This window comes from Siphateles boraxobius, unplaced genomic scaffold (genome assembly GCF_051911475.1).
Source record: "Siphateles boraxobius isolate OS27281-9 unplaced genomic scaffold, OSU_SipBor_1 5, whole genome shotgun sequence".
NCBI classification, from domain to species: Eukaryota; Metazoa; Chordata; class Actinopteri; order Cypriniformes; family Leuciscidae; genus Siphateles; species Siphateles boraxobius.
In genome coordinates this window covers 31,760,168-31,774,804 of record NW_027509141.1, presented here as the reverse complement: position 1 = coordinate 31,774,804, position 14,637 = coordinate 31,760,168, and the positions used below count along the sequence as shown (strand labels likewise).

Here is a 14,637-nt window from a genome sequence, read left to right as displayed (position 1 = left end):
AGCAGGAGTTCCCAACCACGTTCCTGGAGCCACCCAAAACTGTACATTGTCTGACACACAGATTTCATGTCTTTGAGTCTCTGAGCTGATGACCTAAATCAGGTGCGTTTGAGGAGACATGGAAAACATGCAGTGTTGGGGACGCTCCAGGAACGTATTGGGAACCCCTGTACTAGAGTATTACACGCTTGTTCAATTTAATCAATGGTGTACTCAAAAAAAAAAAAAAAAAAATCAATTTTGCAACTCTTTATAGAGGGCTAATTTACTTATTTTACAGATATGACATAGGCCTATTTCCATCGTCATTCTTAGATTTTTTTCATTTTTTCATCGTTCCATTTGTAGAAATAGAGAAAAATATCTTTATGTTCAGAGGGGGTGTACTCGTGTGTGTGTGTGTGTGTGTGTGTGTGTGTGTGTGTGTGTGTGTGTGTGTGTGTGTGTGTGTGTGTGTGTGTGTGTGTGTGTGTGTGTGTGTGTGTGTGTGTATTCTACACATTTACAATCTCTTTAGATGACAGTTTATTTAATTATAATAATATAATGAAGAAATTAAATTAGCAGAGAATGATTTGGCATCTGTGCCAGACTGTACAACACATGAGTGTCATCCGGGATGGTGCAGTACACGTGGTGCAATTTTTCCTATAGAGAACAAAGAAAATAAATATATGAAAATGAAATGAAAGCGGAGTTTATATGGTGAAAGTCTGAAGGTCTTTAGTACTCACCTCATGTTCTTCAGAATGTTTCTCATTGTCTTCAGTATCATCTTCATCTGCCACATTAGAAATACAATACCTTAATTTCAACCATTCTGACATTTGTAACTTTTAACTTCTGTACTGTATAAATTATAAAACATACTTTACATAAAAAAATACTGATAATATGCAGCACATTGTCATAGTATGAATTGTATTAACCTGGGCTCTGGGAAACAGCTGCTACAGATGTTTTCATAGGACTAAACATAATAAAAGTAAACATTTATTGTAATGTTCTAAACAAATAAGCACCTAGTACACTAGAAAATACTTACCTCTTCTTTCTTGGTTTCTTTCCTAGTAAAATATACCATACCAGTGCATTAATGTGTTGTAATGCAAATTTATTAATTGCACTTGGTGCACTTATATATTTTCTTATTTTTCCTATTACATATTTTGGTAATCATTATAAATTAGGTATCATTTAAAAGCATAACCAGTCAAAATTCATCCTGTCAAAGCTGTTTTGATGTTGGGCATTGTGTTACCATGGAAATGATAAATTAAATCTAAATTAAGTGACAGCTGGCTTCTCCCCCTAGTGGGCGTTGTAATGTTCCAAATTTACTGAACTATTTTATAATCAAATCCTTTTCTAAGCTTTACAAAATACATTTTGTGAGAGGAGTGATTAGTGACAGAAATGTATTCATGATTTGCGACAGGAGAACGTTTATAAAAAAAATTGACATCCTGTGGCTATTTTTTGGTATAGTGCCTAAACGACATTCCACTGGAACCTCCATTTTTGAGATATCAACTTCAAAATTTAAGCACAACTTGATTAGACATATGGCTTTGATTTTTTTTTTTTTGCAATTTTTTTAGCAATAGCAATTTTCAAAAATACATATTTTGTATTTGTACAGTTACACTTGCTTTACAGTTAATTTAAATTTCTATAACTTTTATACACTTTAATGTTTTTGGAGTCCACTTTTGCAATAATCTGCTGAGTGTTTTCTTTAAAAATAAGTTCAGAAAGTATTCATGAATTACAGCAATTTAAGTGCATTTTCACATCTATACTCAAAACGGGGTGACAGTTAACAGGTTTTAAAACTGTTACAAATAAATGTCAGTTTACTGTACATCCGCATAGGTAACTTACTGATGCAGAACAGACATAAGCCCATGAGTCCGGTCAGGAAAATCCCGCCGCTGGTGGCCGACAGTGCCATGATGAGCAATGTTTCTTTGTGTCACCAAGAAATCAGATCGATTGATCACCATGTGCAAAGTTTTCAGTTGCAGTGATTAGTCAATTGTTAATACGTACTTGTTTTTGGTGTCCTGTGGCCATCAGTTATACCAGGATGTGAAGCTTTGACAGCTAAATGGTTAAAAAGGAGGAATAGACATTTCTTAACACTCTGACATCCCTTAAAAACAGCATTGGTCACCGAGATCTTTCCAAGTAAGACATGTTACTGGATCAACATATTTTGTTCAACATTCCTGTCTGAAAATTGAGTCCTAACCCTATCTCTAAACCTAACCCTACCCATAACATATCCCTAAAATCAGAAGGAAAGGATTGGTGAATAACACTGTAGAAGCACTGAACTTAACATAAACTGTAAACTTGTCCCTCAAATCTGATTGGCTGATTGTAATGTTGTTCCAAGGTCTACAAATGTTGATGCAGAAACATGTTATACTTGGTGAAATCACATTCACAGAAGCATTTATTCATTTTGCCTTGCTATTTTGTGTATAGCCTAATCTTGGAAAGGGGTTCAATGCAATTCTATGGTTCTTGAACCTTGCACTCTTTAAAATAAAAGCCCGATAAGGGTTTTTTGCAGCGACCATTTTGGATTCCCCAAAACAACTTGTTTGAAAAACATTTTAAGAATGTTCTTCCACTATGAAGAACCTTTTGTGCAAAGGAAAGGTATGGATGCCAAATAAAGACCCTTTAATTTCAAGAGAGTATGGCAAAGAGGTTCTATTTAAGGAAAAACGTCTTAAATGATTGCACAATACTTTCATGTTTAATGGGTTATTGTGATTTTTTTTCCTACTGATAAAGTGTTTACAAGCTGCTTGATTTGTTAATTTTATTAAAATAAAAGGTCCCACTTTATATTAGCTATCTTTAAATACGATGTGCTAACATTTAAATTAATCATTTGGTATGATGCAGTTTTTGTGTATATAGCATACATGTTTTTACATTGTACTTATATATTTTTAAAAATACCTGCATGTAATAACTGCTGTAATTAATGTCGGTAATTACATATATAACACTATTGAGCCTTACCTTACACCTTAACCCACCCTTAAACCCATACCACAAACCTGTCCCTAACCTGTATCCCACCTCGATAGCAGCAAAAGTGTTTTGCAAATTTAATATGAATACAAAAGTACATTGTACTTATTGTTTGATTTAAGTACACTAAGGACACCTAATATAAAGTGTGACCAAAGTTTCTATAAAGCGCCTGACAGAACACTAAGTTTCTATAGAATTTAATAGTATACGTACATATCCTGCAGAAAATAATATAATTCCATGGTTTTATATTTATTTTTAAATGCTATAATGGTGTCTTTATAATCAGGCTTGTGGTTGAATATAGTAGATTCTACACACTGTTCCTCAATTTTTAGGGCAATAGAGAATGAAACTTTCTAAAAGTGTTTCAGATCCTTGTGAACACAGAGGTGGTGCAGAGTAAAACCATCTCATCAGTGTTTTTCTGAAAGCTAGAATTTACCTTGATAACGGTTTTATCATAATCCGTTTAAATGCTATCACTGTTTTTGCAAAACTTTTTATAAAATGATACTTTAAAAACACTAAAGAAGCTCACCAGCCGTAGGGTTTATTGTGGTCTCGTTCCAAGTCGTGGATTCTGTAGCCAGAGTTTCTGAAATATTAAGAACTTACTATTCAAAGTTGTTGGTTAAACAATGTTTTAATAATTTATATCGATTTATAGACTCTATAGAGTCACATTTAGTCTATACTTGTTGTTGTTTCACTTGAGAATGTTGGTGTTGAATCTGGAGAAAAAATTTGCAAGGTTAATCATCAAAATAATCACCACAAAAATAAGAATTATATATTTCAGATGAACTTACAAACTGTTGATGCTTTTGTTGTGCTGGGTGACTGATTTTGCACAGGAAGAAAAACTATATAGACAAAAACATACATTAAGAAATTCTCTTTTAAAAAAATGTAAAATTTGTTTGAATTAAATGTAAATGTGTAGATTCATGTTACTTAAAATGACATACCTGTCAAGTTGAATTTGTCACTATATGGTGAATGTTTGGATGATGCCGGTTCTGGAGAATAACTGCAGCTCATCACTTTACTCTTGACTGACTTTAGATGATTAAATAAAAAAGGTTCGTGGAGTGTAGAAATACACTGTGTTCCTCCAGATTGTTTTTGAGATTTTAGAATTTGCCGATTTTCATCTCCAATGTAAATAAAACAAGCATAACCATTGTTATCTGATTCTGGTATTTGACAGTAAATTCTAAATTCACCATTTTGATAGTCATGGGTTACTGTAATGACGGGCTTCTCTTCTGAAAAACAACATATAGCAGAGAACATTAGTGTGGAAGAACCAAAGGATTATGACAATGCTTAGAAGAGAGCAACACTGTTCATAGAGGATGCTAAACAGTTGTGACACATTACTTTACCAAATGAAACATCTTACTCTGATTTAAAACTGTGTTATATTGAGAGTGATCAGCCCTGTGTGCGTCTGTCAGTCTGTTATATCTGAGCTGTGCTGTGCTTGTGTCTTTCTGCACTGACGCTGGAGACACTGTCGGCCAAACCTGATCAGAGAGTCCTATAGGAGAAATACAGAAAACCTTTAGATAACAGTACATCAAATATGAGTTACAGCTGCTGAACACAAGGGTCCCATCACCTCTTGCAAGAAAGTAAGCTATTTATTGGTCAAAATAAAATGGTAAAATACGTATGTAACAAGATGGCCATTGATAGCACTGACCTAAATTGAACAAAAGTAACTTGGTCTAACCATAATAGAGAAGTAATTCAACCAGGGGCCCGCTGGGGCCTCAGCAAACTTTACATGAGATGACTTGAAATGATTTAATTATATTAGAAAAATAAATCTAACTTAATTCAATAAATCAAGATGTCTTTATTGAACAACACACCAAGTCAGAATCTTGAATCTCATGGAATCACAGCAATATATATATATATATATATATATATATATATATATATATATATATATATATATATATATATATATATATATATATATTTATTTATAAGTTATAAAAAGTATGAAAACATTTTGCAAGGTATTTCTGACAACATGCACCTAATTCAAGCATGAAAGTAAAAAAACTGATTCTTCAACTTGCAAAGCGAATCATCCACCTACAAATAAACCTGCGAGTGACTGTGAGGTGTTTATACCATAGGCCTAGCTCTGTGTGATGATGATGATGATGATGATGATGATGATGATGATAAAAGCAATAATTTATATCAGTAGTTTTTGCTTTTGCTCACAACATAAACACAGAACAAAGAACTAAAAACAACTGAGGAACATGCAGCACACGGTACATAACAGTTATATATACTTACACAAGTATAGGCATTTTAAAATGAAATATACTGAAATATAATTGTTCTCCTCCATTCTCATTTTATTCCATCATCAGTACAGCTCTACATATTTTGTCAGTAATTGTCACTTTTCTTGCACTTGTTATTTTAGCTTAGGCTACAATGTTTATTGTAAAAGTTGGTTATACCTAAAATCAAAAAATGCGCGTATACTAAAACAAAACGCAGCAGAAAAATAATATGAGATAAAACTTTATCTTTTTTCTTAAATGATCACTTACTTTGAGGTTGAACCTCCAGCAAGAGTGTAAAGATGAGGAGGATGAGCAGAACCATGTCAGCGTCACATGAAAGACTGATAAACTGACACAAAGACGTCCAATTCACATGGGAAGTAGGAAGTAAGAAAAACGATATAAACCAAATGACACGATATGTCTCTATATGACACAGGCAGTATAATGATCGTACTTAAGTCAAACCAAATAAATGACAACACACAAAAAACTAAAATTCTGATGCTAAAGCGGAAGTCAGAACGTGATGCATCTTAAAGTCTCAATGTATTTTATCACAATAGTTTGTGTTTATCTGAAGCGCTGAGATCTTTCAAAGCCACAGAACAGCAGTGTGGTTGAAGAAAAGTGTATGGGTTGAGCAGAGATGGAGCTATAAATAGCAGATATCTGCTGCTTAATATATTTCACTTTTAAAACAGCTCTGTTTTTTACTCATTGTAGGGCTGAGCGAATATGGGTAACTCTTTACAGCCCTAGTACTTCAGAAATCCTTTTAAAGGTATACATGTGAATTAAACGTGGCACAATGGCCTTCATCATCACAGCATGCTAATGCCTATCAAGAGCAAGGGGATTTCATCAAAATCCCTGATTGAGGACTGTGGAGACACTCCAGGCACAGGATGGTTCTGTCGGGACTGAAGGGGGTGGATTGGAATCCACTGCTGCTTCAATGTATATGTAATGAGTGATTATAATCAAGGTATTAATCAATATTTTTCCTTCTAAATATCAAACGAGTTGAATGACTTCTCTGGAGATTTTACTTTGTTATAGAAGTTACCAGTGTGATTACTGAAATGTTCTTTTCATGTATTCTTTAATGTCTGTATTTAACATCTGAATGCAATAACAGTGCTTGCTTATTTATCCCAGCTTCCAGAAATTAAATATGGACTTACATTACATTTACCTTTATTCATTTAGCGACGCTTTTATCCAAAGCGACTTACAAATGAGAACAATAGAAGCAGTTAAACTAACAGTAGGACAACAATACTTGAGTGCTATAACCCCTCTCAGTTTAACTTTAGTGCATTTTTTTTTTATATAGAATAGAAGAGAAGAGAAAGTGTTAGTACTACTGAATCAAGTGCTGCCGAAAAAGATACGTCTTCAGCAGTTTCTTGAAAGTGGCTACTGACTCAGAAGCTCTGGTTGAGTTAGGCAGATCATTCCACCAACAGGGAACAGTCATGGTAAAGGTCCGAGAAAGAGATTTTGTGCCTCTTTGAGATGGTACCACAAGACGACATTCGCTAGCAGAGCGCAAGTTTCTGGATGGCACGTAAGTCTGAAGTAATGAGTTTAGGTAAGAGTGAGCAGTGCCAGTGATTGTTCTATAGGCAAACGTCAGTGCTTTGAATTTAATGCGAGCGGCAACTGGCAACCAGTGCAATTTTGTGAGGAGAGGAGTGACGTGTGCTCTCTTTGGCTCATTAAAGACTACTCTTGCTGCAGCATTCTGGATCAATTGTAGAGGTTTGACAGAGAAGCTGGAAGACCAGCCAGGAGAGCATTACAATAGTCCAGTCTGGATAAAACAAGTGCTTGGACAAGGAGTTGTGTAGCATGATCTGTAAGGAAGGGCCTGATCCTCCTAATGTTGTGCAAGGCAAATCTGCAGGACTGGGCAGTTCTAGCAATGTGGTCTGTGAATTTCAACTGATCATCAATTACAACCCCAAGGTTCCTAGCTGACCTTGATCCAAGATGGCGCCGCAGACGGCTGCCTCGGTGTGGGGCTCTCCAGCTATTGTGTTGTTTTTGTTCGTTTGTTCTGCGTAGTCATTCTTTTCCTATCAGTTTCACCATAGACGAACTAATGGACATTAGGAAACACACACCAGATAACTTTTCTACAGTTTTTGATTATTCGGACGTCTTGCAGGACATCCTCGTCGGAGGGGCAGCGTTGTTGTTCAAAACTCCGCGAGCGCGGCTGCGCAATGCACTCCACAGTATTCATCTCGCGAATCTCCGATCCCTTCCTAACAAAACGGACGAACTTCTTCTCCTCACCCACACTAACAAGGATTTTTTAAACTCTGCTGCTCTGTGCTTCACTGAAACCTGGCTGAGTGAAGCCATACCGGACAACGCAATACATCTGCCGGGCTTCCAGCTGTTCCGAGCGGATCACACTGAAGAAGATGTGCTCTCCTAATTTAGAGGCACATTTCATAAACTGTAAACCTTTCTACTCGCCTCGGGAGTTTTCCTCTTTCATTCTCGTGAATGTATACATCCCTCCAGACGCGTGCGTGAGCGCGGCGCTACAACCGCTGGTTGAACAAATAGCTGAAACAGAACAAAGGTATCCTGCAGAGGTGGGAGTAAGTCACACATGTGCAAGTCACAAGCAAGTCCCAAGTCTTAACCTTCGAGTCTCAAGCAAGTCCATGTAAATTTTTTATAAAGGCAAGTCAAGTCAAGTCACTGCCTTATGTCAAGCAAGTCAAGTCGTAGCTTGGGTCACAAGTCACTGGCAAGTCATACAAACTGAATTTTTTCCTAGCCCACACTGCTCGCTTTGACTGTTGCCCTGCGATCGACTGCTTTTGTCGGCCTCGTTGCCCGCTGTGAGTTTGTTTGTTTGCGCGGATACGGTTTGAGCATTGGTTGTTGGTCGTAGAGCGAGACACCGCTTCACTGCTGCTCGCCCTGCGATCGACTGTTTTTGTCAGCCTCGTTACCCGCTGTGAGTTTGTTTGTTTGCGTTTGTTTGTTTGCGCAAATACGGTTTGAACGTTGGTTGTTGGTCGTAGAGCGAGACACCGCTTCACTGCTGCTCGCCCTGCGATCGACTGCTTTTGTCAGCCTCGTTACCCGCTGTGAGTCTGTTTGTTTGCGTTTGTTTGTTTGCGCAAATACGGTTTGAACATTGATTGTTGGTCGTAGAGCGAGACACCGCTTCACTGCTGGTCGCCCTGCGATCGACTGCTTTTGTCAGCCTCGTTGCCTGCTGTGAGTTTGTTTGTTTTCCCGTCTATCCTGCGTCTATATTACACCCATACCACTAAAAAGACGGTTATACCCAAGACTTGAGTCATAAATTAGTATAAATATTAATAGCATCACTGGTTGCATCATTGCTAACTTACTGTCCATCTGTTAAAATGGCGAATATATCAGGTGTATGTTATCTACCTCTTGGTGCAGATGAGAACAAATCTGAATTGCTTGCGGTGCAGTCTGAATTAGAAGCTGTAGAAAAGCAGATCCTTGACCTTCTAGAGAGACAAGCTGAGCTGAGAGACCGGCGTTTAGCTCTTGAAACATCACGCGCTGATGCACACGGATCAGTGATTAACGTTAGTAACCCGCTGACGCTGACCTCGTCTACTCCGTGCGTTTCTCAGCATTGGTCCCGAGCGTCCAGGTCACGATCAGCCATGATTTCATTCACTCCGGCTCCAACACACCACCACGAAGCCTGGGTGGTTCCGCGGAAGCCGCGAGCCAGGACAAGAATCTTTTCGCCCCTCCCGGTTTTCGAGATCTCCACTCAGAACCGCTTCTCCCCTCTTCGCGAAACGGAACGCGATGCTGTGATCATCGGCGATTCCACCGTCCGACACGTCCACGCTACGTTAGGTAAAAGTAAGGTGCACAGTCACTGCTTTCCTGGTGCTCGTGTTCTCGATATCACTGCGCGGGTAACTGAGATCTTGAACGGTGACGAGCGCGTCGGAGCTGTTGTGCTGCATGCGGGAGCTAACGACACTAGGCTGCGACAGACGGAGGTTCTGAAGAAAGACTTCAGGAGCCTTATCGATACGGTACGCAGCACATCGCCTGAAACATCGATTATTGTGTCTGGACCGCTTCCTACGTACCGACGAGGGCATGAAAAGTTCAGTAGATTATTCGCGCTAAATGAATGGTTATTGTCATGGTGCAATGAGCAGAAATTGATTTTTGTAAATAATTGGAATCTGTTTTGGGAGCGACCAAGGCTCTTCCGCGCTGATGGCTTACACCCAAGTAGAATCGGGGCAGATCTTCTGTCGGATAACATCTCCAAGATGTTAAATACCATTTGACTAGTAACCAAAAATCCAAATCACAGTCTCTACTGCACCAATTTAATTGATATTAATACTAGTGTAGAACATTGCATAGAAACTGTGTCTATTCCTCGTTTACTAAGATCAAATAATAAATCTACTGCAGGATCTAGAAAAAATCTAATTGTTATTAAAACAAAAAATCTCGCTATTAGTGAACAAAAACAATTTCTAAAGCTAGGTCTTCTAAACATTAGATCGCTCACACCTAAGGCGGTTATTGTAAATGAAATGGTCACAGATAATAATTTCGATGTTCTGTGCCTTACTGAAACCTGGCTTAAACCAAATGATTATTTCGGTCTAAATGAGTCTACTCCGCCAGGATACTGTTATAAGCATGAGCCCCGTCTGATCGGTCGTGGCGGCGGTGTTGCAACAATCTACAGAGATATCCTTAATGTTACTCAGAAAACTCGTCATAGGTTTAATTCGTTTGAAGTGCTTGTGCTAAATGTTACGCTCTTAGATGTAAGAAAAAAATCCCTATTATCTCTAGCATTGGCTACCGTATATAGACCTCCAGGGCCTTACGCCAATTTCCTAAAAGAGTTTGCTGACTTTCTATCAGATCTTTTGGTCAACGTCGATAAAGCATTAATTGTTGGAGATTTTAACATACACGTAGATAATTTAAATGATGCGTTAGGGGCTGCGTTTACAGATTTATTAAACTCCTTCGGGGTCAAGCAAAACGTCACCGGACCAACTCATCGTCTTAATCATACACTCGATTTAATTATATCATATGGAACCGATCCAACCGATATAGATATCATTCCACAAAGTGATGATGTCACTGACCACTACTTGGTAACTTGCATATTACGCACTGCTGTAATATGTCATGCTGCGCCACGTTATCGACCAGGTAGAACAATTCGTCCATCCACCATAGATCATTTCTCAAATAGCTTATCTGATCTGTCCCAGCTGCTGCCTGAACCCAAACAAACAGATGAATTAGACGAACTAACTAGCACTATGAGCAACATTCTCTCTAGAACATTGGATATTGTTGCACCCATTAGATTAAAAAAGGTCAGAGAAAAAAGTATAGCACCATGGTACAATAATACTACGTATGTTTTAAAGAGAGAAACCCGTAATTTAGAGCGTAAATGGAAAAAAACTAATTTAGAGGTCTTTAGAATCGCGTGGAAAGACAGTATGTCACTTTATAAAAAGGCACTTAAAACGGCCAGGGCTGAGCACCTCAGCAAATTAATAGAAAACAACCGAAATAATCCAAGGTTTTTATTTAATACCGTGGCTAGACTAACAAATAAACAGACGTCGTCTGAACAAAATACCTCGTTACAGTTTAGTAGTAATGATTTCATGAACTTCTTCACCGAGAAAATTGAAAGCATCAGAATCAAAATCGTAAACGTTCGATCTTTGCTCGCGCCTTATAATTCGGCCGCAATTATTACCCCGCAAGAACAATTACAATGCTTTACAACCATAGAACAAAAAGAGTTAAATAAACTTATCACTTCATCTAAAACAACAACATGTTTATTAGATCCTATACCAACTGAACTACTGAAAGAAGTGTTACCTGTAGTGGAAGAGCCTCTTCTCAATATTATTAACTCATCTTTATCTTTAGGTCATGTTCCAAGAACGTTCAAGCTGGCAGTTATAAAACCTCTTATTAAGAAACCACAATTAGATCCAAATAACCTAGCAAATTACAGACCCATTTCGAATCTTCCATTTATGTCAAAAATATTAGAAAAAGTTGTGTCCGCTCAACTCGGCTCTTTCTTGCAAGAAAACGACATCTATGAAAAGTTTCAGTCTGGATTCAGGCCACATCATAGCACTGAAACTGCGCTTGTTAGAATCACAAATGATTTACTTTTAGCTTCGGACCAAGGCTGTATCTCAGTACTAGTTTTACTTGATCTTAGTGCTGCGTTCGATACTATAGATCACACAATACTCTTAGATCGACTGCAAAATTACACTGGTGTTCAAGGACAAGCATTAAGCTGGTTCAGGTCATACTTATCTGACCGCTACCATTTCGTCTACTTAAATGGAGAAAAATCGATTATAACTTCGGCAAACTATGGAGTGCCGCAGGGATCTGTGTTAGGCCCTTTATTATTCTCAATATATATGCTGCCACTTGGTAATATTCTAAGGAAACATGGAATTAGTTTCCATTGTTATGCTGATGACACTCAAATATATATTTCCTCACGGCCAGATGAATACGCTAAATTATCCAAATTGACAGATTGTGTTAAAGATATAAAAGATTGGATGACGCATAATTTTCTTTTATTAAATCCAGACAAGACAGAGGTAATACTTATCGGTTCTAAAAACCGTCCACAAAACCTTTCACAGCACGACTTTAACATAGTAGGATGCCCTGTTACTCTATCCGCTACAGTAAAAGACCTGGGTGTTACATTAGACTGCAACCTGTCTTTTGAAAAGCATATTTCATATGTTACAAAAACAGCCTTTTTCCACCTTAGAAACATTGCTAAGTTACGTAATATGCTATCAGTCTCTGATGCAGAAAAGTTAGTTCATGCATTCATGACCTCGAGACTAGATTACTGTAATGCTTTATTAGCTGGTTGTCCTGCATCTTCAATAAACAAGCTACAGTTAGTCCAAAATGCAGCCGCTAGAGTTCTTACTAGATTAAGAAAAAATGATCATATAACACCGATTTTATCATCACTTCATTGGTTACCTATAAAGTTCCGTATTAATTACAAGGTATTGCTTTTGACTTATAAAGCTCTAAATTGTTTAGCTCCAGTCTATTTAACGGATCTTCTATCGCCTTACAATCCATCGCGCTCTTTAAGATCACTAGATTCGAGGTTTCTGGTCATTCCTAGGATATCCAGATCCACCAAAGGAGGCAGAGCATTTTCACATTTAGCTCCGAAGCTCTGGAATAGCCTTCCTGATATTGTTCGTTGCTCAGACTCGCTCTCCCAGTTTAAAACTAGACTGAAGACGCATCTATTTAGCCAGGCATTCATATAAATTTTTTATCTTACAGTTACTGTAAATTCGGCCTCTAGTTCATAAACGCCAGAGGAGAACTGGCCCCCGACTGAGCCTGGGTTCTCCCAAGGTTTTTTTTCTCCATTGGGTCACCTGATGGGGTGTTAGGACACCATTAGGTCACTGGATGGAGTTTTTCGGTTCCTTGCCACTGTTGCCTTTGGCTTGCTCAGTTGGGGATATTCAAATTAATTAACCAATCATACCATTGATCAGCTCTACCAAACTTGGATGTCTTTTTTCCAGTAATAAACAAACATTAAGTTGTTTTGATTGATACTGTGAAGCAGCTTTGATACAATCTGTATTGTGAAAAGCGCTATATAAATATATTTGACTTGACTTGACTTGACAAACGTTTGACGATTTCACAGAATTTATATATTAAAATAAGTTAAAACTAAAGAAGTTGTGGACTATGGTTCTATTTGCAACATTTTTTTAATATATGCATTTCCACACATAGCTGAGTGGTTAGGCTACTACAATAAAAATCTAAATGTAACTGAAATTAGGCCAACATTAAAGCAGGAAAAAATAAATATGCCTCAAACATTGCAGAAGACCTGTTGTAATATAGTAATTTGCCAATAGGTGTCACTGTTGTATTAAGTGAGTCACCACAGTTCTGTTTCTTCTTCTTCACTGTTTTTCTCTCTGTCGTTGTCAGTAATAAAAAAGCACGTGAAAATACAACAGGTTATGGGCCCAGATCTTCGCTAAAGAAAAAGAAGAGTTTTTTTTGTGTGCGTGTGTGGGATAGACAGTGTTCTGGTATTCACCATGGAGGATATACTGTTTATTGAAAATTGAGTGGGCCAGAGAACTGGGCAACGTGGAAATTTCAAATGGAACATTTTCTGAAAGCTAAAGGTTTTTGGGGCATGGTAATGGAGACTGACAACGTGGCAGAAGGAGCAAATGCACAGGCAAGAGCAGAATTTGAAAAACGGAAGGAAAAAGCATTTTCTGTGTTGGTGCTGAATGTAAGTACGCCTCAGTTGTATCTGATAACAAGCTGTAAGACCCCTAAGGAAGCTTGGGACACACTAAAAGGACATTTTGAAAGAGACACTCTAGCAAACAAGCTGTTTCTGAAGAAAAAATACTTTAGATGTGAAATGAAAGAAGGAGAAAATGTAACTGAACATTTGAAACGAATGAAGGAATTAACTGACAAGCTGGGGGCAATAGGTGCGTTGATCGAAGAAGAGGATCAGATTGTAACACTGCTTGGTAGCTTGCCACCAAGCTATGCTACAATAGTTACGGCACTGGAAACTAAGTTGGACAGTTTGACGCTACAGTTTGTTCAGCAAGCATTAATAAATGAAGAACAAAAACGAGTGTCTGCTGATGGTAACTATAGTGATGCTTTGTCCGGTGGTGCGTCAGCGATGTCAATACAAGTTCGCAGTGATATGCAGACTATCTCCAAGACAGCGAGAGATGACAGATCTGGTTCGTGGAGATGTTACAAATGTGGAAAAGAAGGACATATCAAGCGTGACTGTCCAAGTAAGAAAAAACAGACTAAAATTCACAAAGCAAAAAATGTAACATGTGACCATGATGAAGATTCGTCTGAGAGTGCCTTTATCGCTAGAGGTGAAAATCAGGATAAGATGAACCAACAGGTCGAATGGTTGATCGATTCTAGAGCTTCAAAGCACATGACGTGTCACGAAGAAATTCTTCAAGACTACCAGCAATTTCAAAAAACACAGTCTGTGAAACTTGGTGATGGTAGAGTGGTTGACGCTCTAGGAGTGGGTAATGTTAAACTGAGAATGACATTACAAATCAGTGATGTAAAAAATGTCACAATGTTTGATGTGCTGTATGTTCCCAAGTTA

At 37.9% G+C, this 14,637-nt stretch overlaps 1 protein-coding gene across 4 annotated transcripts in view; it reads right to left on the bottom strand.

The window, feature by feature from the left end:
* Nucleotides 1–510: 510 nt before the first annotated feature.
* The window catches only part of LOC143711847 (uncharacterized), a 35,001-nt gene continuing 20,874 nt past the window's right edge, over nucleotides 511–14,637 (bottom strand). Inside the window, exons 1-12 of one of the 4 annotated variants that reach the window (XM_077203913.1) lie at nucleotides 5,649–5,727; nucleotides 4,466–4,603; nucleotides 4,029–4,328; nucleotides 3,870–3,923; nucleotides 3,756–3,791; nucleotides 3,599–3,655; nucleotides 2,053–2,106; nucleotides 1,885–1,968; nucleotides 1,046–1,067; nucleotides 930–970; nucleotides 735–781; nucleotides 511–648 (exon numbers count right to left, since the gene is read on the bottom strand). In XM_077203913.1, coding sequence (XP_077060028.1) covers nucleotides 556–648; nucleotides 735–781; nucleotides 930–970; nucleotides 1,046–1,067; nucleotides 1,885–1,968; nucleotides 2,053–2,106; nucleotides 3,599–3,655; nucleotides 3,756–3,791; nucleotides 3,870–3,923; nucleotides 4,029–4,328; nucleotides 4,466–4,603; nucleotides 5,649–5,703 — 981 coding nt within the window. In that variant the 5' untranslated portion in view covers nucleotides 5,704–5,727 and the 3' untranslated portion in view covers nucleotides 511–555. Of the gene's footprint in view, nucleotides 649–734; nucleotides 782–929; nucleotides 971–1,045; nucleotides 1,068–1,884; nucleotides 1,969–2,052; nucleotides 2,107–3,598; nucleotides 3,656–3,755; nucleotides 3,792–3,869; nucleotides 3,924–4,028; nucleotides 4,329–4,465; nucleotides 4,604–5,648; nucleotides 5,728–14,637 lie in introns of those variants that run through there. The other 3 variants (XR_013194924.1, XM_077203914.1, XM_077203915.1) reach the window with 3 other exon arrangements.